The sequence below is a fragment of the Ptychodera flava genome, chromosome 21 (genome assembly GCF_041260155.1).
Source record: "Ptychodera flava strain L36383 chromosome 21, AS_Pfla_20210202, whole genome shotgun sequence".
NCBI lineage: Eukaryota > Metazoa > Hemichordata > Enteropneusta > Ptychoderidae > Ptychodera > Ptychodera flava.
In genome coordinates, this window is record NC_091948.1 from 17117491 (window position 1) to 17141146 (window position 23656).

Here is a 23656-nt window from a genome sequence, read left to right on the forward strand (position 1 = left end):
GGAAAGAAGCAATATTTGTACGTTTTCTACAGTGTAGTAGATCACAGGAGAAGTGGCTAAGATATGGTTTCTTTTCATGACTAGTGGCACCCTTTTCTAAAACTCATCATTATGTCACCAGTTTGTTATGCATGTTTCAGCTTTGCTCATCGATTGGCAGATCCACCACCTGAGGGCGCTCCTCTCTTCAATTCCTCCCACGAGGGGTGAGTACACACACCTTCATTCAACAGGTGGTTTTTGCAGACCACTTTCCTTTGATTCTCATCAGTCATAATAAAAGACCATACTCTGTGTCTGATAGAGTTCCACAATGATTCGCAAATGAATCTATGGTGGCCATATTATCGGATCTGCATTAACAGCCGCACAATACCATCACAATATTTTATCCTCTGTGCACTATGTATGTACTTACAAGTTGAGCTTTTAGACGTTCATTTTCTGTAATTTTCTGTGATAACTTCTTGCTGGTGTCCATGGCAAATAACTCTGCATCTGATAAACTTTTCGTTAAAGACTCAATAGTCTTTTTCAGTTTATCAACCTGCATGTTGGCCTGTTGAAATACATTGCCTTGTTAGATATCAGTATCTCAAACAATACAAATTTGTATTCTTCATAACTGTACATCTCAAAAGCAGAGAATAGTCTTTCAAAAGTAGTTTCAACACCTGAGGGCAGCCTACATTTCTGTGTCTCTAAAACTGTAGTCACTTTTGTTGAAATCTAAAGACAAAGCGAATGCATTTCATATGAAAACAACAAACTTTATTTGAATATGTTCATCCAGAACTTCTGACCACTGCGCCCTTTAACAAACATTTCTGGAAACTTTGTGGCAATATGAGGTATTGTGGAAATTTCATTGTCAGTCGTATATCTTTACATGTCACACAGAAATTGTGCCTGCGTCACAAGCAATTTGTTTGCATTGTTAGCTTAGCGGCCTTGCATATTGGCTTTGTGGGCACACTGTGTCAGAAACACAGATATAACAAGTTTTGAATGAAAAACTTGACTGAGTATAACGTTTATGCAAGTGCATTAGAGTTTCTGGGTACATGCATGATGTCATCCTAATGGTTCTACTCCGGAATAAAAAGGATGCGATGCTTTCTACACACTCAGTACGCCCAAATAATCACGTGATGCCGGTACAAACAAGCCCACATGTGTACTAACGCGTATGGAAATACACGTACGTATATTTCCATACGTACCTTAGTATCTCTCAATATAATTTCTGAGCTCTAGTCTTTGATCAACAGTTTAACACAACAGGTATGAGGCTCATCGTACAGAAGTCATTATTTTGCGGGTCATGTTATCGACTGAACTCATATTAAAAACCAATGGAACATTTGACGGAGGACTGAAAAATCTCACACATACAGTTCCATTTGTCATCAGTCCATTGAAAAAAGACTGTTATTTATGCACTTGGTTCTTTGATGTGGTGTTGTGTAATTGAGGTCAGTGCCAGTATTTCCGAGAAAACACAGGTTACAGTAGGATCCACAAGCCCCTCACATAACCTATTCACCCCAAACCCCTATGAACAGGTCCACACACACCACTGAAAACCATGGGTTTGGGCCATACCATAGTGGTGAAAGGGTTAAGAGAAGAACAACTCAGCAACAACAAAACAGATAAATCACTGAATAATCATCAAAGACTCTACTCACAATTTCAGCTTTTAGAGATTCATTTTGGGCTTTCACCTCATGAAGTTTTTTATTTGCATCCAATATGACTACTTCAGAATCGGCCAAACTTCTCTTCAGTGAGTCAAGACTAGCAAGCTCTTCATCCGGAATCTGTAAATAATTGTTAAGTGTTTTATGATACCATGCAAAGATAAGATTTGATGTAAACTAAGATCAAAGCAGTCAAAAAACTCTGTAATGTAATTAAGAATTTAGACAGATAAGTGTATAATAAACTCTAAGACTCCTAGGTCACTATAACTAGAGGTGATATAAGGCAATTATTGCTCAAATGTAAAGGTGGTATTTCATGTAGCATTACATAGGTATGTGGCTCAAGGTATATGATGAATGCTGAAATGAGACGCTGATCTTCATGACAAACAGCAAGATCTAATCATTAGCATGTCTTTCACCATATTGTTTGCTCACAGTTTCACTTAAATATTCATTGAATGCTTAACTGAACCCTGGTGCCCGTCCTGACATACTAAGGAGATGAAATTTACATAATGACCAGAACATTACAATTTAAGGCTCCAAGACAAGAAATTGACCTTTTTAATCTAACAATTCTCTGGTGATTAATAAGTGCAGAACCCCCGTAAATTATACATTTTCTGAAAGCTTAGATATAGGGAGCATTGTTGACAAACCTATCATGTGACAGGTAATTTGCATAACCTTTCAAAAATTGGTTTTCCCTATGTTTTGTCTTAATTCTCCAAAATATCTAACTCAAACTTTCTGGAATGCAAGCTGTCACAACGCTCTTCCAAAGAGTGTCTCAGATTGTTTATATCTTGCTTAGTTTTTTTGAAGCACAATTTTAAAGAAATCAACTAGGATTAAATTCACTGCTCTGGAAGTTTTTCTTTCATAAAAATTGTTTTAGAAGGTTTAAAAAAAAATCTGAGGCACACTTTGGAAGATTCTTAGGACAGCTTGCACTCACACAAATTTCAGCCTTGTATCTCAAAGTATTGAAACAAACCATAGGGAAAACCGAATTTTGAAAGGTTACGCAAATTACCTGTCACGTGATAGTTATGTAAACAATGGTGACACTGTTGTTACCAAAACATTCCTCTATATCTAGGCTTTCCGAAAATATATAATTTACAGGGGTTCTGAGCTTATTAACCGCTAGAGAATTGTTAGCTTAAAAAGGTCAATTTCTTGTCTTGGAATCTTAATATAGTATCAATAAAAGGATTTTTGTTAGGGGTGTAGCCTGGGGTAAAGTTTACCTTGGTTTTCAGTCATTATTGAGGTTCCCCATGGTATATCAATGCAACTGCAGTAGAAGACATGAGAAATGGCAAAGAGGTTCCCAAACCATTTACCTAATCTTTCTGAACCTTGAGCAAAGACACTGAATACTCACACTCACCTGCTTGTTCAAACTTTTGTAGTATGCCAGCTCTGTCTGTAGCTCAGTAAGTGCGTGTTCTTTAATCTGGTGGTTTTCAAAACAAATTTTAAAGGCATTTTCAAATCATTATGTTCCATTATACCGGTACATTTCATACAATTCTGTGTTTATTTTCACAAATAGACTGACAGTCTATAACAATTTACATGTAAAAGCAAACATTGACATCTGAAAATCACTTTCAATAAATTTTATTAATTCAAGGTATGTTCAATGCAACTTTAATTATTTGGTAAATAGAATTCAGTAATTGTCGACCAGATTCAAACTCGCGACGTATGGCACCTGTAACCTACCCTTATAAAGAGTGGTTCAATAACTGAGCTAAGTTGTTGCAATTTATCTGACTTTTGACTCCTCAACAAGCTATTGAATCCATAAAGCACTCGCAATACGATGCTAAGAATAATGAAGGCAAACCTGTTTTTCAGCAATAATTTCTTCATTTTCCTGTTGTACTTGATGTAACTTAGTCACTGACTCTTTGTGTATTCTTTCAGTTTCAGCCAAGATGCTCTTCAGTGATTCTATCTCTTCCTGTACATCACCATTCAAACATCCCTGTGAGACGTACACAGTACTACAATTACAGTGGGTTTCAGTTCGGTGCCACACCTCCATGTGTGAAACAATTTTAGCTTCAGCAAACATCTTCTAACTTTAAGCTGTAATTATTACTAAACAAGCGACCTAGGCTGATATAACGCCGCTGTGTTAGGTAGAGAATAACTATTTTTGACACATGTTGATGAAGAAGGTGGAAATCTTTGATACCGTAGCTCAATGCAGTGGCTAGAAAAAAGTGGCTAAAATAGCTGCAAAAATACACAATTGAAGATTTCATCATACTTTGCAGGGCTCGAAATTAAATTTTAAATGTGGTGGTCCATGTGGACCACCTAACAAATATTTGGTGGTCCAAATTAAAATGTAGTGGTCCGTAATATAACAATTGTTTAAGATGGCGTGATAGGTTTGTGACGACATACATTCAAACGACAACTTCTCGCCCAAACTATGTTATATACGTAAAACTTGCATATCACCAGAAGCTCTTTCTATGAATTTTAATGCTGTACCATTACATTTTGGGGTTTTTTTGATCTGAAAAGGCCGAATTTGGGATATTTCACCATGAAAATTATAACCATCACCTCACATAGCCGACTGTCATTTGAACAAAGCAATCTAAAAGTTTAATATACTGTCAGCATAACTGTGTCTTAAAATTTTTGAAGACGACTTGGGTTTTTTGACAATCACCAGTCATGGTTTTAAATCATGTTTTGTTCATTACTTAGTTTATTTAAACTACGAAAATTAAAATCCTTAAATGTGTTTGGAAAAATCTGAGACACAGTTTGGAGACCATCTGTACGACTTTCACCTGTGAAAATTTGGTAGACTACCTGTCATCCCTTGTCGACCTTACACTATTTAGACCAAGAGAATCGTGCTAAAATGGCCAGAAAAGAAAATGGAAAAACACAAGAAGTTTGTTTGCATTCCTTTGTTGGCATAATTTTCAAGAGCGAATAATTTTTTCGGCATATCTGATGATACTATACTGAAAACTGACCACCTTCAAAGGCCATGTCCTTAGGAAGAAATGGCATGGAAAGGATAGTTTTTCGGAGTTTTGAAGGAAAATACTCATACTAACCTATCACGCTACCTTAAGATGATTTTGAGTTGTCAGTTCACATACTCTTATGTTCAAAATTATTCCGCCAGGTATCGGCTGTTAACAATTATGATGACAAAAATCCCACTATTTTCTCTTTGAACTTGAAATTCACAATATTATTTTTTCTGAACTTTATTATCTACTATAGAGAGTCAAAATACTTCCACTCATAAAAACCAATAGCAACCAGTAACAGAACCCGATTTGAACACTGCCTGAACATGAATGGGCCTGAGCAGCGTTTCCGTTACAATTTCAAAACTTGCGTACGATTTTACGCAATGACTTTTTATTTGCGTAAAATGTATTCAAAATGTGCACGGTAGGAATCAGTATTTGAAGTGAGCTGGGCAGTCTTTTCTGTAGAACTTGGGGGTTTGCTTAATGCGCATGCTCTAATAACAAAAAACAACAACCTGGGGGGCTTCAAGGTGTAGCTGAACGTTTGCCATGCCGTGATGCATGTCCCGTATATGATCGTTGAGCAGCCCAATGAGATCATGTTCAAAGAAATACCTTCTGACTACATAATTAGTGTTTTCAAAGGGCCAACAAAAAGCAGATACTGTTCAAAGTCCAGCGGGACCTCATAAGAATGCAACCTGACAGAGTCTCAATGGTCACCCGCGTCCCGTAAACCACTTTCCAAATAACATGCGACGTAATAACCATTAACTGTATTGTGTTACCAACAACGTAGACTCGATCGATTCTCGAATTTTTTGCATCTGTAGTGCTATTGTCTGTACAGAACTGATTGACCAGACGTTTTGTGATGATGAAATACAATGTTGCATAAAGTGCTGCAGTCTACTAAAGTCTAAAATGTTGCAATATCATGATAAATGTCACTTGCAAGCAGGTGCATATGTTCTATTTTGTCCTGCATTAAACCACGTTCAGGCAATGTAGTGCGGGCCGAGTACGTCGTCTTCAAAAATTTCTGACGTAAGTGGTGGTCCATTTGGACCACCTACAAATTGAATTTGGTGGTCCAAAATGAAAAAGTGGTGGTCTTTGGACGCAAAACCACCGTTAATTTCGAGCCTGCTTTGAATATATCACATCGGATCATCCCTAAAGAATATGTCAACCAAAGCTATCTTATGAGTAGTTTTTTGAGAATAAAATTTCTGACCAAAAATGGCAACATTGCCCCAAAAATAAAAATTGCAGATTTCATCATAATTTCAAAAGATCAAATTTAGTTCATCTATAGAAACCTGTATACCAAATTTCAAAGCTGTTAGACCAGTACTTTTTGAGAAACACATTTTTTGACCAAAAATGGAAAAAATTGCCCCAAAAATTCAAAATTGCAGATTTCATCATTATTTCAATAAATATCATTCAGTTCATCTATAGAAACCTGTATACCAAATTTCAAAGCTATCAGATGAGTAGTTTTGGAAATACACATTTTTTGACCAAAAATGGCAAAAATTGCCCCAAAAATACAAAATTACAGATTTCATCAGAAATTCAATACATATTACTTAGCTCATCTGTAGAAACCTGCATACCAAATTTCAAAGCTATCAGACCAGTACTTTTTGAGAAACACATTTTTTGACCAAAAATGGCAAAAATTGCCCCAAAATTTAAAAAATTGCAGATTTCATCATAATTTCAATAAATATCATTAAGGTGATCTGTAGGAACCTGTATACCAAATTGTAAAGCTATCAGATGAGTAGTTGTGGAAATACACATTTTTTGACTAAAAATGGAAAAAATTGCCCCAAAAATACAAAATTGCAGATTTCATCATAATTTCAGTAAATGTAATTAAGTTCATCTGTAGGAACCTGTATACCAAATTTCAAAGCTATCAGATGAGTAGTTTTGGAAATACACATTTTTTGACCAAAAATGGCAAAAATTGCCCCAAAAATACAAAATTACAGATTTCATCAGAAATTCAATATATATTACTTAGTTCATCTATAGAAACCTGTATACCAAATTTCAAAACTATCAGACCAGTTCTTTTTGAGAAATACATTTTTTGACCAAAAATGGCCAAAATTGCCTTAAAAATGCAAATTTGCATATTTCTGCACAATTTGAACAAATCTGAAAAAGATCATCCCTAGGGACATATGTACCAAATATCAAAGCTATCTTACGGGTAGTTTTGAAGAAGAAGTTTTTAAAGATTTTTTTTACCAAAAATGACAAAATTGCCTTAAACATACAAATATGCAAATTTCACCACGATTTGAACAAATCTGACTGAAGTCACCCTAAGTAAACTGCATATCAAATTTCAAAGCAATCGGACAAGCGGTTTCAGAGAAGAAGATTTTTTTACCAAAAACACCAAAAAATGCCCCAAAAATACAAATATGCAAATTTCACCACGATTTGAACAAACTTAAGTAAGGTTACCCCAAGTGAACTGCATATAAAATTTCAAAGCAATTGGACTTGCGGTTTTAGAGGAGAAGGCAATTGTTGACGGACGACGACGACGGAAAATCAACCTATTTGATAAGCTCCACGTCGCTGACAGCGGAGCTAAAAAAGCTACACTGTAGGTCAAGTGAAATTGACTGTACCAAAAATCAAAGATGACACTGAGTCAACTGACTGGTTCAGAGATGACGTGACAATTGCATGATAAAGCTGACCTTTGTTTCTTCATATTCCAGTGTTATCATGTTCAGCTCTTCTTGGTGAAATTCTTTCAGTTCTCGTTGTTCCTCTTCAGATTTGGTCAAATCTTCCATCAGCTGATTGCAATGATCCTTCCTGAAGAGTATATAGAACATTGTTCAAAAATATTCTTATTGATAGAGTACTTTCACAGGGTCTATAACCTTAAAGTCACTTAAAGGCCCTTTGGCGATCCCTGGGATTTCCTTTCTTTTAGTCTGTAAAAAGATTATAGAGGTGTGATAGCCTTTTGTTTTCCATTGAAATTGTAATCTAGTGGGTAAATTTTCTGATCGGACAATCTGGCGCAAACACAGGCCTTTAAAGTTTGAGACATGTCAAGGACTTTTTCGGCAATTTACAAGACCTTGCGATGTCGAAAATTCCATTTTCCAATTAACATTATTACAAGATATCAAATTACATATCATACATCAAATTGCATAATATCATTTTTACCGTAGCATGACCTATCATTTTTTTTCTTTTGAAAATCTTGGGTAGGTTATTGATTTTGCAGGACTATCCGGGATTCAATTGCATTTTCAAAGACCTCCAGGAACTAACAGTGGGTCCACAGCTGTGGTGATGGTTTTCTAATGAGTCTTTTATGCCCCACCACAGTAATGGAACATTCCATAGATGAGCAATCAAATCTATGTGCAAGCTGCTAATGCACATGATTTTTCGACCAATTCATATCACCATGAAGAGGGTGATCTGAATCATTGACAATGTTGTGTGACCTTTCCTTTTCACCGCTGAATGGTTACAAGAGAATTTTGATGGCGGCCAATAACTTTTTCTGCCATCCTTACAATTTGCCAATACTCATCAACAGCCTGGTTATTAGGGACTCACCATGACCAAAAATCCAGACAAAATTCTCCTAACTTTTCCTGGCCTAACAACCTGGAAATCACATTTTTCTTCAGTATAAACTGCTTATCGAGGTTCGTTGCGGCACGTCACTACAGTGAAGTGAGCAGTTACCTCTTGAGCTTTTATCAAATGACATAGGCAGACTGAACCCACATGGGCCTTGTAACCGCTGCCGCACGGTATGCCATTCACATATCAGCATACTGCTCTGTCATTACCAATCAAATGATTGAAATCAACCATCATCCTTTTAATGAAAGGTACAAGGCAGAAAAAAACTGAGTGCTGATGATGTCAGAAATATCTAACTCTCCAGCATATTCATGGAACTTTGGCAGCTGCAATTGTTCATTCTACCTTTGTTATGTGATAAAAGTTTGAAGGTCACTGCTGAGGTGACGTGCTTTACCAAACCTCACATGGCAGTTACACAATGAAAAATGCAGTTTCTGGGGAGTCAGGTTGGAAAAAATTAGGTAAACAGTAGTATTAAGGTGAATTTATTGGGATTTTTGGTCATGGTAAGTTCCTAGACTATCGATGATTGTTGGCAGATCGTAAATTCAGACAAAAAAGAAAAGGTTTCACTGAACTATTACTGAATCATGGAAAACATGTCTTACAGTTTTTTATAATCTGTCTGTAATTTATCATGGTTCTCTTGCAAGGCAGACTTGTCCATCACTAGATTTTCACACAAATCCACAGTTTCTTCCAGTTCCTGTTGTAGTTCCTGATTCTACAGATGGAAAGACAAAGTCATACGTTTAATTGTCTGTCGGAAATTTCCTGATACAGCTGACACGTATACACGGTTCTCTTGCAATTCATTTTTTTCACAGCCTGGCAGGAACTCTTCAGGTGATAAACTGGCAAATAAGCAAAACTTATTATTTATTTACAAAAGGAATATATATGTATCTAACAAGATGTGAAGAGTCCAACAGTTACTGCATGGGAGCTGTGAAATTGAACGTAACTCTGTTGAATTTAGTAACGATAAAGCAGGCAGGCAAAGATTAGTGTCACAGATAGACAAACATTAGCCAGGCTATCACATCAGACGTTGAGGATCTTTCCATTTTAAGACATTCCATGCTATGCAGGGTTTACAGCTTGATAGAATGCCAAAGTAACAACTTCACCAACTGCATTACCTTTTGTTTCAAAATGTTTAAATCTTCATTCTGTGAAATATCACTAATAGGCATATGTTCTGTGGCAGCAACATTGGACCGAGATTCAGACAGTTTTCCTTCTAACTCCTGCACTTTTTCATTTAATGCAGCTACAGTTGAAACATGGTTCTCTTGTAGTTCCAGCTTCTCTTTATCATTAGCGCCGATCAAGTCTTTCATCACATTCAATTCTAAATCCTTCGTATCCAGGAGGCTCTGCAAATCTGCCAAACCAAAGTCAGACAAAGCCTTTATTAAGCACCGATAATGCATTCCATTTCAAAGATGCATTGTTCTATTAATTGCAAATATCATTCCAGAGTCCAGTCTTTCTGGAGGGCATGGGAGATTATACCTGGTATATCTCACTGGATATGTTGAACAGTACCTGTCAACATCTAACATCACTGAAGTTCAAGGACACTTCAGGAGGTTTAAGATATTTTCCAGGAGTACGGTATCTATGAATGAAACGTAAATTTTAAGGTCTGAATCAGAGGAAATATTCCAAGCAATGTCCACTGATCCAGAACTTTCCAGGAATACCATGCTGTCTCCTGGAGTTAAGAGATTCTGCAGGAGGATTAAAATTCCAGGCCCCATCATGAGTATACAAAAACCCAACTTACATGATATACATTGTATCTGACGTTGACCTTACTTAAACAACATATCTGGACTTTTTGGAAATATGTGTAGATTTTCCTTGCTTTCCACTTGTTTTATATTCTATTTCTTCAAGAAATGAGCTTCAAGGGGCAAGGGGTCTCTCTACCAGTCTGCTTCCAAAGCAAATGTTTACATTGCAAACTTGGGTTTGTAAACCTTAAAGTGAGCCGAAAGTGAAAGTGGTTCTGCCTGGCCAGTAGTGACCTGGCCCTGAATACTCTATCAAATGTCTCTGAATTGTGTACTACCAGCACTAACCTTCTAATTGTTTCTTCAGGTTGTTTTCACCGTCATTGTTATCATTTTCATTCACATCATTGTCTATGATTTTGCATTTACATGAGGCACAAACATTGCGTTCCTGCTCGGCCGATGAGATTTCCTCTGTCAATTCTCCACTCACTGCGTTTATTCCACCATTCTCTTGTTTTATGCCAGCTTCTAACTCCGAGATCTGTTCAGTCAAATCTTCAATTCGCTCTTCTGATTCACATAAATTCTGCCGTAGTTCAAGATTTTCTGCCATAAAATTTTCAATCCGTTTCTTCAAATCGCTCACTTCTTCTCCGTCTTGCACTTCCTCAAAGCTGTTACTGGTTTGATCAGTTTCAGCTTCTTCAAGATGCTACCAAGGAATTCAAAATCAAAATCACTGTCAATTCAGTGGTGTTTACAGCCATAACAATTACATGTATCACCTTGCAATCTTGTCAGTCATGTCTAGGATTAGCTGTGACCAGGCAAGCAGTGCTATGTGGTATCAGCACCACTTAGGCTAGCATATTCATAGCTGGTCTAGGACAAGACTAATTACCTTATCATTGAATTATTAACCCTTTGAATGCTGTAATTTTTCCCGCCAAAATTTTAATGCAACATTTTACCAATTTTTATGAATTTTTCTGTAATTTTTTGGTAACTTTGGACCAAACTGACATCACATTTCATTGGCTACAGTTTTTCATCAAAAGTTTGGCAAAAATCTGAGAAAACGGGGATATATTTTATAAAGGCGACATAAATTGACTTTGGCACTCGAAGGGTTAATTAATATAGGGCAAAATTCATGATAATGCAAATACATGTGGTATCAGCACCCTGGAGAAAATTCTACCATGTTTACCGATATAAATCCAAAATTTCAAAAAAGAACTAGGGGTGCCAAGACAGCTTTTCACTCAGGAATTCAATCAATGCAGACACCACTTGTTTCATTTGAAGTCCAACGTTAGATCTGTTACTAGTTTTCCAGTGATTTCACCTGGTAAACATTAGTTGTCACATATTATACACAGCTGGAACAACACAGCTCCCCAGCAATATACATTTACCAACATTAGCAAAACAATGCAATATTGACACAACTTGCAGGCATACTCTGAAATTTCTTCCAACACCATTCCCTGGTCTCACTACATTGTCCCAATCAAGAAGAATATCATGACTGCATGGATATGATTTGCTACATAAAAATGTTGTAATTGGTATCTTTAACAGGTAATTTCAATACTGACAGGTCATTTCAATACTGACGGTCAACATTGGATTTTGTGTTATGCGCAGATCTTACAAAGTTGTTGCAAACCTTGCTGGCAGTTTGTGTTTTGATGCCCTGCGAATTTGAAGTTGCAACGATCAATTGTCACTGGCACTCATTTTAATTCAAGGGCAGTCCTGAGCTGGTGAACTTCGGACATGTCCTAAACCTATAGTGAGCATATGGTGTAGCAGTATTAATGTCACAAACTTTCCCTCTCTTACAAATCTGTTACATCAATCAGAATGATAACACACAAAGAGTGCATCTGCTATAAATTGGAGAAAGTCTTGCATTGTCTCACTTTGAGGGTCACATCCAATTTTATGCAATCTACCCATAATTACACGTTGATTGTTAGCATCAAAATAAGTTGTGTAAAAAATGTGACATGAACACAATGCCACTTTAAAACCTGGATGATAGAAATACTAAGATTCTTTGAAATTCATCATTGCAGATGGTTGTTCCCTTCTCACTAAACAACATTTCTCTGACAAAGAAATGAACATACTGTGAAATCTGTTTGACAAGCAACATCTTCAACTTCGGGCTGAACGAGCTTGACTCCAACCTCAGCAAAATGTACTTGATTGCCACGTCGCCGCTTTTTCAATGATGACGCCGCAAATGCTGATGTCAGCGGAGCTGGCGGGGGCATCAAATCCACTTCATGGTCTGTTGCCGTGATTTCCAAACAATTTTGCTTAGTTTCACAATCACTGATAAACACTGAGTTGTTAGAAGCATCACAGAAATCTACGCAGCAGTCAGAAAGAAAGAGGACAGAAAGATGCACTAAGCTACACTGAATGAAATCTACTGGACACAGGGTGTTATCTACAAGGAGATACAATACTTGCAATACAGGGTGTTATCTATATAGAGATACACTACTTGGGGTACAGGGTGTTATCTGTGAAAAGATTCACTACTTAAACCTGGGTGTTATCAACAGGCACACCACTTGGTAGAGGGAGGTATATATGTAAGGCAAAAACATACATACGTGCACCACTAGGACTAGGGTGCTGTAAACAGGGATGCTACAAGGTACAGGGTGTTATCTGAGACAACGGGATACACGCTACTTGGACTAGGTTGTTATAGATAGAGACACTACTAGGTAGAGATTGTTATCAAGGGGACAATAAAAGCAATGAGTAAAACCACGGTAGTACCATTACCCAGGCAAGGTAGCTTGTTACTACATCAGAGATTAATGCAAATAGACAGGCAGCATCATACCGGTACTAAATGGAGACAAGGTACCACAAGACACACATACCACGAGATGTACATGCATACACACATAACAAGCTGCAGAACACGGTGATATCAAAGAGAAAAAAACTTGCATGCTAATATCATGGAGAAATATGATTCAGATATTTGTATGATTTTAACAAAGCACACTGTAGCAGCAATAATAAAGATATGGAGCCCACAACTTTGAATGGTTTGAATGGCAATGCCAACAAGGAGACAGTGTACAATACACTGTACACTCTTTACTTATATTTTTATCACACAATTTGTACAGTGAATCGTTCTATAAACAGAACAAAAAAAAGGGCAATCTTCAGTACAGGTTTTACATTTTTGTGGTAATAAAGTTGTATGTCCCTATGAAAGATGTACCATAATCCAGACACCATGCATCTTATAGGACAACATAAGTAAGTTTTTAATCGTTGTTTAAAGGGACAAAGTCGGCCATTTTTCATGAATTTTGTTTGATACGAGATACTATACTTATATTGTTTGAAATGTTTTAGACATCACAAAAATGATGGTCATGACCATTAATTCACTTTCACAATGGTTTCATTTGTCTAAAACTGGGGTCGAATATATGCATGGTCACCCATTCATTCAGTATCTTTCAACATTTCAAACAATATAAGTAGTATCTCGCATCAAACAAATTCATGAAAAATGGCCGACTGTCCCTTTAATATTATTGGAGCTACAAACCCTTCATGAATTAGATAATGGAAAAGCATCTAGGAGACAGAAAATAATATTCTGTATTCAAAAAGAACTGCAGACAATACCATTATTTAGTAAAGATCACTTGCATGAATAGTATTTTGACATGTCCATGACTTTTATCATTTCAGCCTCACCTGTTTCCTCAGGTATGGTCTCAGTGGTATTATTTGTACTGACGTCACTTGACACTGAATCCAGGCTGTCGTTCAACACTGACGATTCAATAACTGATGATAAAGCAATACTTTTAGGTGCAGCTATTGGAGGAAAGAATGGTTTTCTGGAACCTGGGCACCAAGTCTGCCGGCGGTTAAACTAATAAAGAGAAAAAATGTTCATCATTTGAAAGCAGACAAATAATCCAAACCACAACAATTTCTGAATCAATGGTGTAAGATCAAGGCACATCCATATTCACCATTGATTATGACTTATTATCTCTTGATTTGCATACTTATGATAGTATGAGCCTAAAAAGTGAAAGAGTGCAACTTTTGCTCAAACTTTCAACCATTCAACTTTCAAATACTTTACGACATGTTGATATGCATTGTCAAGAATCAAAGACATCTCACCAGCACCCCTTATCATGTCAACTTGCAACAATGTCCATCATCAGAAATTATCAACTGAAAAAGCAGCAACGCATGTTCGATACAGATGAACTATTTACAGTATTGTACTTGCCATTGTCATACTTTATCAACACTGGCAATGTGTCACTCACCTTTGATTTCTGTTCATTAACTTTTGTAACACTTGACACAATAATCAACTTTTTCAGCTGGTTGATTTTGTCTTCTTGTTCCACCTGCAACAATTCCTTCAGTTTTTCTTTCTCTGTTCTTTCTTTCTCAAGCTGTTCTTGCAAAACTTCATGCCCAGATAATGGATTGCTTTCAAGCTGCAAGTAAAAAATAATACATGTAATAAAGTCATTACTGAGAATCTAAAAGCGATTTTTTAAAAATTTCCTTCCTTATCATGAATTGTGAACAAATACAATGCACACCATTCATCTTTTAAAGTTGAAATTTTTTTCAGGTAGAATGTGCCTCAGGGGACAGATATTCGGACTTTCAAACTTTTACAATATTCTTTTGGCACACCACTTCTAGGGGCTTGTTTTGAAGTTTATGGAGTAAATAAAGTTTCACTGACTTAGTTTTGTGAAAATCAGGATTTTATTGGATACTTTATACCAGAAATTTAAGTTACTAACGTACAGTACTAGTGTATGATTTTATGAGTCAACAGATAGGGAATGATGGTTTTATGAGATATTCCTTGCAAAAGAAAATATTTCAAGTTGTTGTGGAAATTTCAGAAAAGTATTTGAACTCTGCCATTATTCACTGATTTTGTTTCTTTTCGCCTTTTGCTGATTTGTCTGTTAAGTGTAAATTCAGAAATACAAAGGATGAAAGCAATTATCATGTAGACAGTTACTCCCCTGGTAACCATTATGGAAACAGATGAACAAGCATACCTTTGAAATCTTGTTTTTCAATGCTTGAATCTCTTTCCTGCATTTCCTGAGCATGGCTTCATCTGACAAGACTTCATTCATTTCAGGTTTGTTCTGTATGGTCTTTGCACTACTGGCAAACTACAAACAAAGAAAAACATTTTAGTTTCCATCAGTGGATATTTACAGTATAAACACTGGTGTCATCAAGACAAGTACCATTAGTATTATCAGGTACACTGTTAATAGTGATTCACACTGTGTGGTATTACCAGAAACTATAACAGGACAGCACAGTGACTTTGATGTCCAAATGATTGCCCACAAAAAAATGATAAACTACTCTGATCTGCACGGGAATCTTTGTTGTTATATATTCATATACAGTTATGACTTGCACATTATAATCAAAATTAACAGAAACACCCCTTTTCCTGCCAGACGTGTCACTTCCCCATCTATCAGGTTTGTAAAAAAAAAGCAGTATTTGGATGGTATAAAACTTATATTGTAAAATAGGATCTGTATTCAGATGCCTTCAAATGTTCAAATCTTTGTTCAAATGCAACATATGGGACATGTTTGCCCTACTGGCTGTTTATTACTTAATTGACCTCATGGTGGCATATGAACTTGGTAATTTATGGGACACACCCTTGTTCAGAACTGCTTCTCTGAATGTCAACTGAAAATGTTAAATTCCCCATGATTGGTTAATGACCTGCCAATCATGCCTCCTTTCACAAAAAGACCAAAACAACTCCATACATTTTTGGAAAATAATAACAATGCGGTATGGTTGGAAAGACTATGAAATCATTCATTCATTCATTGCATTTGTCCAGATTTTGATTGATCCGATCTTGAATATTCTGAAATTAGCACAGATAGAAAGTGTCAGTAAGAGTGATACAAAACCATGAGACAACTTGCCTGCAGTGTACTGTGAGTTTGACCAATGGCAGCTGGAGTTACAGTACATATAATTGCAGTCTTGGCATTTCCACCGAGTGATGTCTGTAGCATTCTAGTCAGCTTGGAGGCTCTGTACGGGATATGATGAGCTGAAGATTGAGAGCTCAGCTTATTGATGACTTGGCCAAGACAGAACAGTGACTGGTTTATTTTACAGGCTTCTTGCAATCTTGTACCTTCTGCTCCAGTCTCATTGGCTCTCTCAGATCCAGCAAGGTCTACCAGATTCTGAAAACGTATGTATGTCAGCAAAGTGTAAACAGTGAAATTTGGGCTAAAACCTGACACTTGTATAGATATGTTTTTGTGCAGACTTTCAACCACAAAACGTAATGACTTGTAGTCTTTTCATTGTAACATCCTTATACCCAGCTGTTGCATAGATATATACTGTCATTGAGAAGTTTTTGAGAGTTTTTCGACATTCAAATTTTATTCATTTAGCCGTCACTCTGCCAGAAAATCCTGGGGAGAACACTGAGTGTTTGCTGTGAGATCAAGAAGTTTATTACTTACCAGATGGGCAACCTTCACTGCAAGGTCACTGTTTTCAATTTCCCTACTCTCAATGATCTGTAAAAATTGTAAGACATCAAACCAACATTAAAAATACATCTGAGAAAACCCTTCTTCTTATCATTGACATGTTGATTTGGATGTCTAAAAACACCGCACTACTCTGAAAAGTAATTTCCATAAAAAGTGTCATCAGGAAATGTTTAATTCAGGTGAATTGTGAGCATAATAACCAGAAATGTACTGAAAATGCTCCCATGTCAGTATATGTAAGGGTTGTCTGTAAATTGACACTTTTCTCTGACATTACTGCAATGAGTTTTTTATTTCATTAAAATTTGTTATAACCAACATCACAAGAATATTCATTGCGAATACCTTCAATTTAAAAAAAAATTATTAACTATAAAAATTATTAATTGGTTGAAATGAAAAATGCTAAATTTGTTTCACTACTGTCATATCATTGTATCATCACTTTATGTAGCAAGTCCTTCAAGTTTTATATACCAAATTGTCAGAGCTCATTAAATACTCTAATAATACATTAGCTGACACGATAACTTAAAATGTTTTTCAATACTACAATAACATTGTCTCATCAATATACACAGTAAGTGTCGTCAACTTTGGCCAAGTCTTTAATTTCAAAATTAGCAAGAGTTGACAGATGCTACAGATGACATATTCAGCATTCTGGACCCTAGTTTTCCAATTGAGATTAAAATCTAGGCAAGAGCCAATCAGAAGGCTGGAGTCAGACAAGGTACATTACAATTAAATTGTAACTTACAATACAAAATATTGTGTGTGAACGGCTGCTGTGTTCGTTCATGTTGGTTCCAGCGATGTGTCTTCTGGCTGTATACAATGCAAAAACAATGTTCAAAAGATTGAAATACATGGAATATATTAAAATATACTTGTATCACTGTCAATAGTAGAGTAGAGCAAAGAGACTAGATGATATGGCACAGAAGTATTGACCAGTGTGCACTCTTGCAAACATGTATTTCTGGAAAACTTTGCATCAATTTGAGAATTATGGAAATTTCTTTGTATTAGACCTATGTCTTTACATGAGAACCCAAAAATTTGCTAGAGTCACAGGCTATTTGTTTTGGGTGTTGTGTGTCATATTGGCATAGAGGCCGCACTGGTGTTGACGATAGCATTTGAATTTTTTTTCTCACCGGTGTTGACGATAGCATTTGAATTTTTTTCTATCTACAAACGTTGAAGAAATGTTTGACTGTAAATTCTTTTGGAAAACATACCTTCTCCTTTCTTTAAGAGGTCAATAACAGCTGTATTTGTTGTAACCATTTCTTCTGAAAGATTCTGCACAAATACTCGCTTCTGAAAATTGAATTAGAAACAAGACCATGATATGAGTTATATGAACTTACTGGTCATCCAAACCCTCGTTGTTACATGAAAGCACTTTAAATTATGTGACAACTAATATTATGGTGGATACATTTTCCACAGCTGCCAATGAATTTCAAATGTATCTTTGAACACAGAAAAGACATACATACTGCAACAAGATTTTGTCTCTATGCAGATAAATATGTACCTTACAACACTGTAAAATGAACTTCAAGCTTACAAGACAGCCAGTAACACCTGACAAAAACCACAAAGTGCAATAAATGATGGACAATAAAATGTGATGTGACCTTATCAAACACATGATCCATTTGTTAGTATTTTTTTATATGAGTTTGGTTACAAGACTTGAGCAATTACGTTTTCTGTATTTCCTTTCTGAAATTACACAAACTGATACACACATGCATGGTAATTTTCATGACAACAGTTGAGAGTGACAATATTGGCTGAAGAAATTTCTCTAAGAGTATACAGACCCCATCTTCTCTTATCGTCAATGTTTTCCTTTCATTAGAAAGCAAATCTCTCAGTTCTTCATTGTATAATTCAGCATAGGATATCCGGAGTAGAAACTCTCTGCCTGGTGTCTGGATGTTAAAAAAGTCAATATAATGATGTTTTAGTATATCTGGTAATTCTTAACATCATGTCTGCTCTGTGGTCAGCTTGTAGTAATGCCGAAACTGCATGATTTAATTCAAAACAAGGTCTCAATTTCAGTGTGCTACTACTACTTTGTATGCAACTTAAATCTTAATTTCATTGAACCCCCAGCACTCAAAAAACCAGAGTTCAAAATATAAACTTTCTTTTCACTAGCTGCTGAGTAGGAGTCCTTTGGAGTGTGCAGAAATGAAGGAAATCTTTGAAATTTGAATTTGAAGATATACCGGTACTTTTCTTGTAATACAATGTACCCCTATTTGCATGCATGCCTGCATGCAACATTTGGTTTTTATGCTTCTTGCTTTCAGTCACAATAAAGCGAATACTAGAAGAGTCTATACAATATACTGACAGGAGACTTTAACCACCTATACAGTTGATGGCTCAACTTGAATAGAAAAATAGTACATGTATGTATTCTGCATGCCATTTTTTACATATTTCCAAATACTGCACAAGTTGCTGCCTGAACACATCCCAGCTTTTCTGCCTAATGGAAACCGACACAAACATTGTATGCATGTATCTTCATGATAGTTTATCCAGACATATACCAGTATGTTGAAGTCTGGTTTCATTTATCAGAGCATATTTCAGGTCAGAGTTCCAACACATTTATCAATGTAACCAATGTGCTAAAAATCATCTCTTGTCATTGAATGTAAAAGAAATACTCATCTGCAACAGGTCACATCACCTTTTCAATATTTTCAAAGATTCTTGAAACAGCTCTGAGAATAATGCCTGGATTGCTGTCTGATCCCTGCATGGTGTAGGTCTTCCCACTTGAAGTTTGACCATATGCAAATATAGTACCTGAAAAGAAATGCATGTATTCTAAAGAAGCCCACATCACAAGACAGTGTGACACCCACTTTTACTGGCAGGCTTCTGGCATGTAACTAATACTTGTCAAAAATTAAAAGTCTACGGACATTGTGAGTAAAGGAACAGTACATGTCTCTGCATAATATTGCTGAAATTTTGTGGTTCTTGGTAACTTTAGTTTCAGGCACCTGTGCAAGTACACATGTGAACACAACTATCATGGACTTATCTACAGACGCTGGATGTTACTTTGTACACCTTTTTACATCAAAACTGGATTTTCACAGAAGCAGAAGTACTCTGCAGGGGACTCACCATTGTAACCATCCATGGCACCATCCACGATCGGAAGAGCAATTTCGTCATACACAACAGATGTTGACTCATTGTCGGAAAATACACGATCTGTTGTAATTGAACAAGACAATCTCATGCTTAGATATATATAGTCCAGAGAAGACTGATGAAAACTGATGAAAACAAAAGCTTTCTTCAACACTAATATGAATGAATAATGGGAGACAACAGCAAATGTAGACATTATCACTTCTGTTATCATTTTATCATGCTATTATTAGTAATTCATTCTCCATTTATGGATCACAATAAAAACATGTTTATATTGTAACTTGTAAAGAAACTTTCTCAGAGTCTCTTTGTATTTTTGTATGCAACATATGTCATTTTCAGCAAACATTTTAATGCAGCAGTTTTGGAAACACACCATTTGTGTCCTGCACTGTATTCCATTGTGAACGAGTATCAGGTATTAAGTGTAATAAAACTGTCCCCTGACAGTCATGATTGTCATTGAATTTCAGATGAGATAAAAAATGAAAAATGAGTCGAAAGGCAATAGAATCCACAGTCAAGTTGACATTTCACCAGTCGTGATAATCTGATCACCAATTCGTCATCAACTCAGACAATTTTTTGCCAAGTAAGAATAAAATAAGCATTGTTGTTTGGTGTTACCACTTACCAAAATAATATGATTTCTGTGTTTTTTTTGTGATAGAATCAACTTCACTGATTCGTCTGGCATCATCCACCTGCCAATAATTGTCTTGTCCTTCCTCCCTATGTTAAACATACATGTGTATATTAATCCATGTGTGTGCAAAGGAGTCGATACTGGTTTATCGGACAAACAGTGTCCTATGTGTATTAATAACGATAGAAAATAACATTCACCAAAGATATAAAAATACAGGGTAGTAATTGAGTTTACAGTAAAACAAGTTCAAAAACAATCTGAGTTGCTGATTTTTTTAACTTGAAATCATATTCATTATTCTCTAAAGTTTATAACACTGTCAAGATGTATAACAGTTTCTTCCCCATATAATTCGTCTATTATTTACTTTCTTGTATCTGGAATCACGGTCCCTCCACAAAGGGGGGACCGTGCTGGAATGCAGATGGACAAGTATACAGTCCAAAATGAACTAATATAGGAAAATTCCCACATGTACAGGTACATGTATATCACATAATGCACATTCATGACATAACACAGTTAAAAGTCAATCTCATTTACCTGGAGATACATGGTCGTACTCGGATGGCAACTTTGACGTTTATAGAACTTTCTGGATGTGAAACGCTGGACATCGTGCAATCCAGGTCATGTGAAGTTCGTTGGATGTGATGTTCATAATTTAAACACAAATAATAAAAGCCTACAGGGTGGGAAAATAGATAGATAAACCTTCATCAAGAATGAAAATAAAATGTCCCATACTCAATATTTCTGTTGCTGCCTATATCTTAATGTCATTTGTCATTTATTTATGTATATGTCAGAATGAATCAGTGGTCACAATATCAAGTCACCAGGACGCGAAGTGAAATCCCTGAATCAAGATCAAAGATATAGTCTACATAGGTCTGTATGTTCCCTATTTATTTGGCACGAGTTCCTTTAGGCGTCCTCATACCTGGGAATCACTTTTATCGCAGACTTTCCTTGGAAGAAGCACATGAAATGCAACTTTTGGAGGTTTCGATGGGCTATACTTCAGAATTAGGGACCGTGGTTAGCGTCTCTTTTTCAAGCTCAACTGAAATAACTTAGCATCCTACCACTACCACAAAGCACAGTCCCTCCACTGTGCACAAAGTAACAGTCAAAGGACGTTTCACTTTAGGGATTCATTGTGACAACCGTCGTCTGAGCTGAATGTCTCTACTCTAGATATCTATGACATCATGCATTCGGATCCGTGGCGGGAACTTTAGCATGTCTAGCTTTAGATTTACGGAAATATTGCAAATACCAGTGTCTGGCGGTGGTTCTAGACATTCTAATGAATTTTATCACTGTCCCTCGACCAAACATGCCACGATAGTAAAGTGTATACCTGCATATTCCCTCTGTAATTCTGAAGTCGACCGCACCAGAAAGGAGAGTGTAAAGTGCAGTATTGAGTTGGGGACACCCGTTTCAAAATGAAACAACGAAGCATCAAGCAAAGGTTGAACTCGAATTTTGCATTGGTTCTCGTCATCATCAGGAATGTGGTTGAAATTATGGAAACTTACCTTGATTTCGAAGTAACACAAAACTTGACACGAACATATGATTTACCTATTGTCAACAAAACGCAGGTCAAAGATTCAAATTTTCCGCTGTGGCTATTAGATCTATTGTCAGCAGCCTCTGTAAAGCAGCGAGTGGATGCTACAAATCAAGCCTTTAACGCAATGTATGGCAAATGTTGGAAATTTCATCCCATATTATAATTATCAATTCCTTCTTGAATTTTTCAACGAGTTCAGTAGTCTTCTAGGAACATGAGGATGCACAGATGCACCAAGCTGCAGGGGTGGTTCACACACGTCAGAAGAGCGATGCAGAAGCAGCCTAACCGGAAATGACAGAGGGTACTCTGTGAGGGCGCTCTGTTTCGTGCACTCGTTGGAAGAGGAAAGAGTAACCATTTACTGTATTACTTCATTTGTGAAACACAGAGTTAGGAATATTCGAAATTCGGTTACTCTTGATGGGATTAAAGTTTCCCTTCAATCCTATGTTATGCAATTAAAATGTTATCTTTCCTAATGGATAAATGCATTATATTTCACTTATAAGATGATGAACAAAGCTGAGGATTCTATCACAAAGTTTTCAAGCCTGTAAGACTTGAAGGAGAAGAATGCATCCTGAATGCATTTATATGATGATCTTTGTAGTTAAATGACTGATTTTTTTGGGTTTTTTCAGACAAGTTGCATTGTAATTTTAACGCATTCAGTTATCTAGATCTGTTTTATTGCGAATTTGTTTAAATAAATTTATCTTTTTAAAAACAGGAACTAAGAGTGAAGTTGCATTGTATTGCCACATTGAGTTAGGTAGATTTGTTTTATTTGCCACTTTGTTGGAATAAATTTATCTTTTTGAAAAATAAAGGAAGAGTGAAGGGTATGCACCTCGGTAACTTTTTTCTGCAGATTTGTTGGAATAAATTTGTCTTCCCAAAATAATTTGCTAAAATAGTAATATATACTAGCCCATAGACCCTCCATTTTTTTGTGGAGGGTCTGAAGAGCTGCAAAATTGTGGTACCTGGCATCATTTTATCGCTTACAAAGAAGCAAATAGGAAAACAGGCATGCGTTTTTGCAGGCATATCTTTAAAAATAGATATGAAGAATATCTCGTTTGTGAGACTTCATCAAGAAATTTTTAGGAATATAGATTTTTTGACTCAAGCACAACAAGCACTTTTAACTTTTAAGCTTTGTAAAAATGCACTTTTTTACCAAAGTATTTGGCAAAAACGTACACTTTGATTCTCCAATAAAACAAAGATATTGAAGAGTTTGTTATTTGCAGTTTGACTTGTCACGGGTAGATCTGTACCCAATGAGTGGAAAAGCAACAACAATATACAACAGTAAAACGCTACCCAGAGGGTGATTCTACTTTCTGAACACTTTTCTGGGAAAATCCATCATCTTATAAACAGGATAAAAGAGTGAAAAATCTTTTACTCAAGTTGCAGTTCTTATTGGCAAACATTTGTCAGGAAATGATGAAACTCCACATG

General features: G+C 36.2%; 1 protein-coding gene across 8 annotated transcripts in view; it reads right to left on the reverse strand.

The window, feature by feature from the left end:
* LOC139121579 (uncharacterized) overlaps positions 1–22480 on the reverse strand; it is a 64471-nt gene extending 41991 nt beyond the window's left edge. For 6 of the 8 annotated variants that reach the window (XM_070686605.1, XM_070686606.1, XM_070686604.1 and 3 more), the window contains exons 1-22: positions 22146–22295; positions 21142–21283; positions 20584–20681; positions 19917–20006; positions 19471–19589; positions 18584–18694; positions 17990–18071; positions 17506–17573; positions 16713–16769; positions 16155–16424; positions 15243–15362; positions 14481–14657; positions 13888–14068; positions 12273–12517; positions 10480–10846; positions 9532–9776; positions 8998–9113; positions 7468–7588; positions 3568–3708; positions 3106–3171; positions 1692–1823; positions 419–559 (exon numbers count right to left, since the gene is read on the reverse strand). In XM_070686605.1, the coding sequence (XP_070542706.1) occupies positions 419–559; positions 1692–1823; positions 3106–3171; positions 3568–3708; positions 7468–7588; positions 8998–9113; positions 9532–9776; positions 10480–10846; positions 12273–12517; positions 13888–14068; positions 14481–14657; positions 15243–15362; positions 16155–16424; positions 16713–16769; positions 17506–17573; positions 17990–18071; positions 18584–18694; positions 19471–19589; positions 19917–20006; positions 20584–20681; positions 21142–21283; positions 22146–22182 (3126 nt within the window). In that variant the 5' untranslated portion in view covers positions 22183–22295. Of the gene's footprint in view, positions 1–418; positions 560–1691; positions 1824–3105; positions 3172–3567; positions 3709–7467; positions 7589–8997; positions 9114–9531; positions 9777–10479; positions 10847–12272; positions 12518–13887; positions 14069–14480; positions 14658–15242; positions 15363–16154; positions 16425–16712; positions 16770–17505; positions 17574–17989; positions 18072–18583; positions 18695–19470; positions 19590–19916; positions 20007–20583; positions 20682–21141; positions 21284–22145 lie in introns of all 8 variants that reach the window. The other 2 variants (XM_070686609.1, XM_070686608.1) reach the window with 2 other exon arrangements.
* Between the last annotated feature and the right edge of the window lie 1176 nt (positions 22481–23656).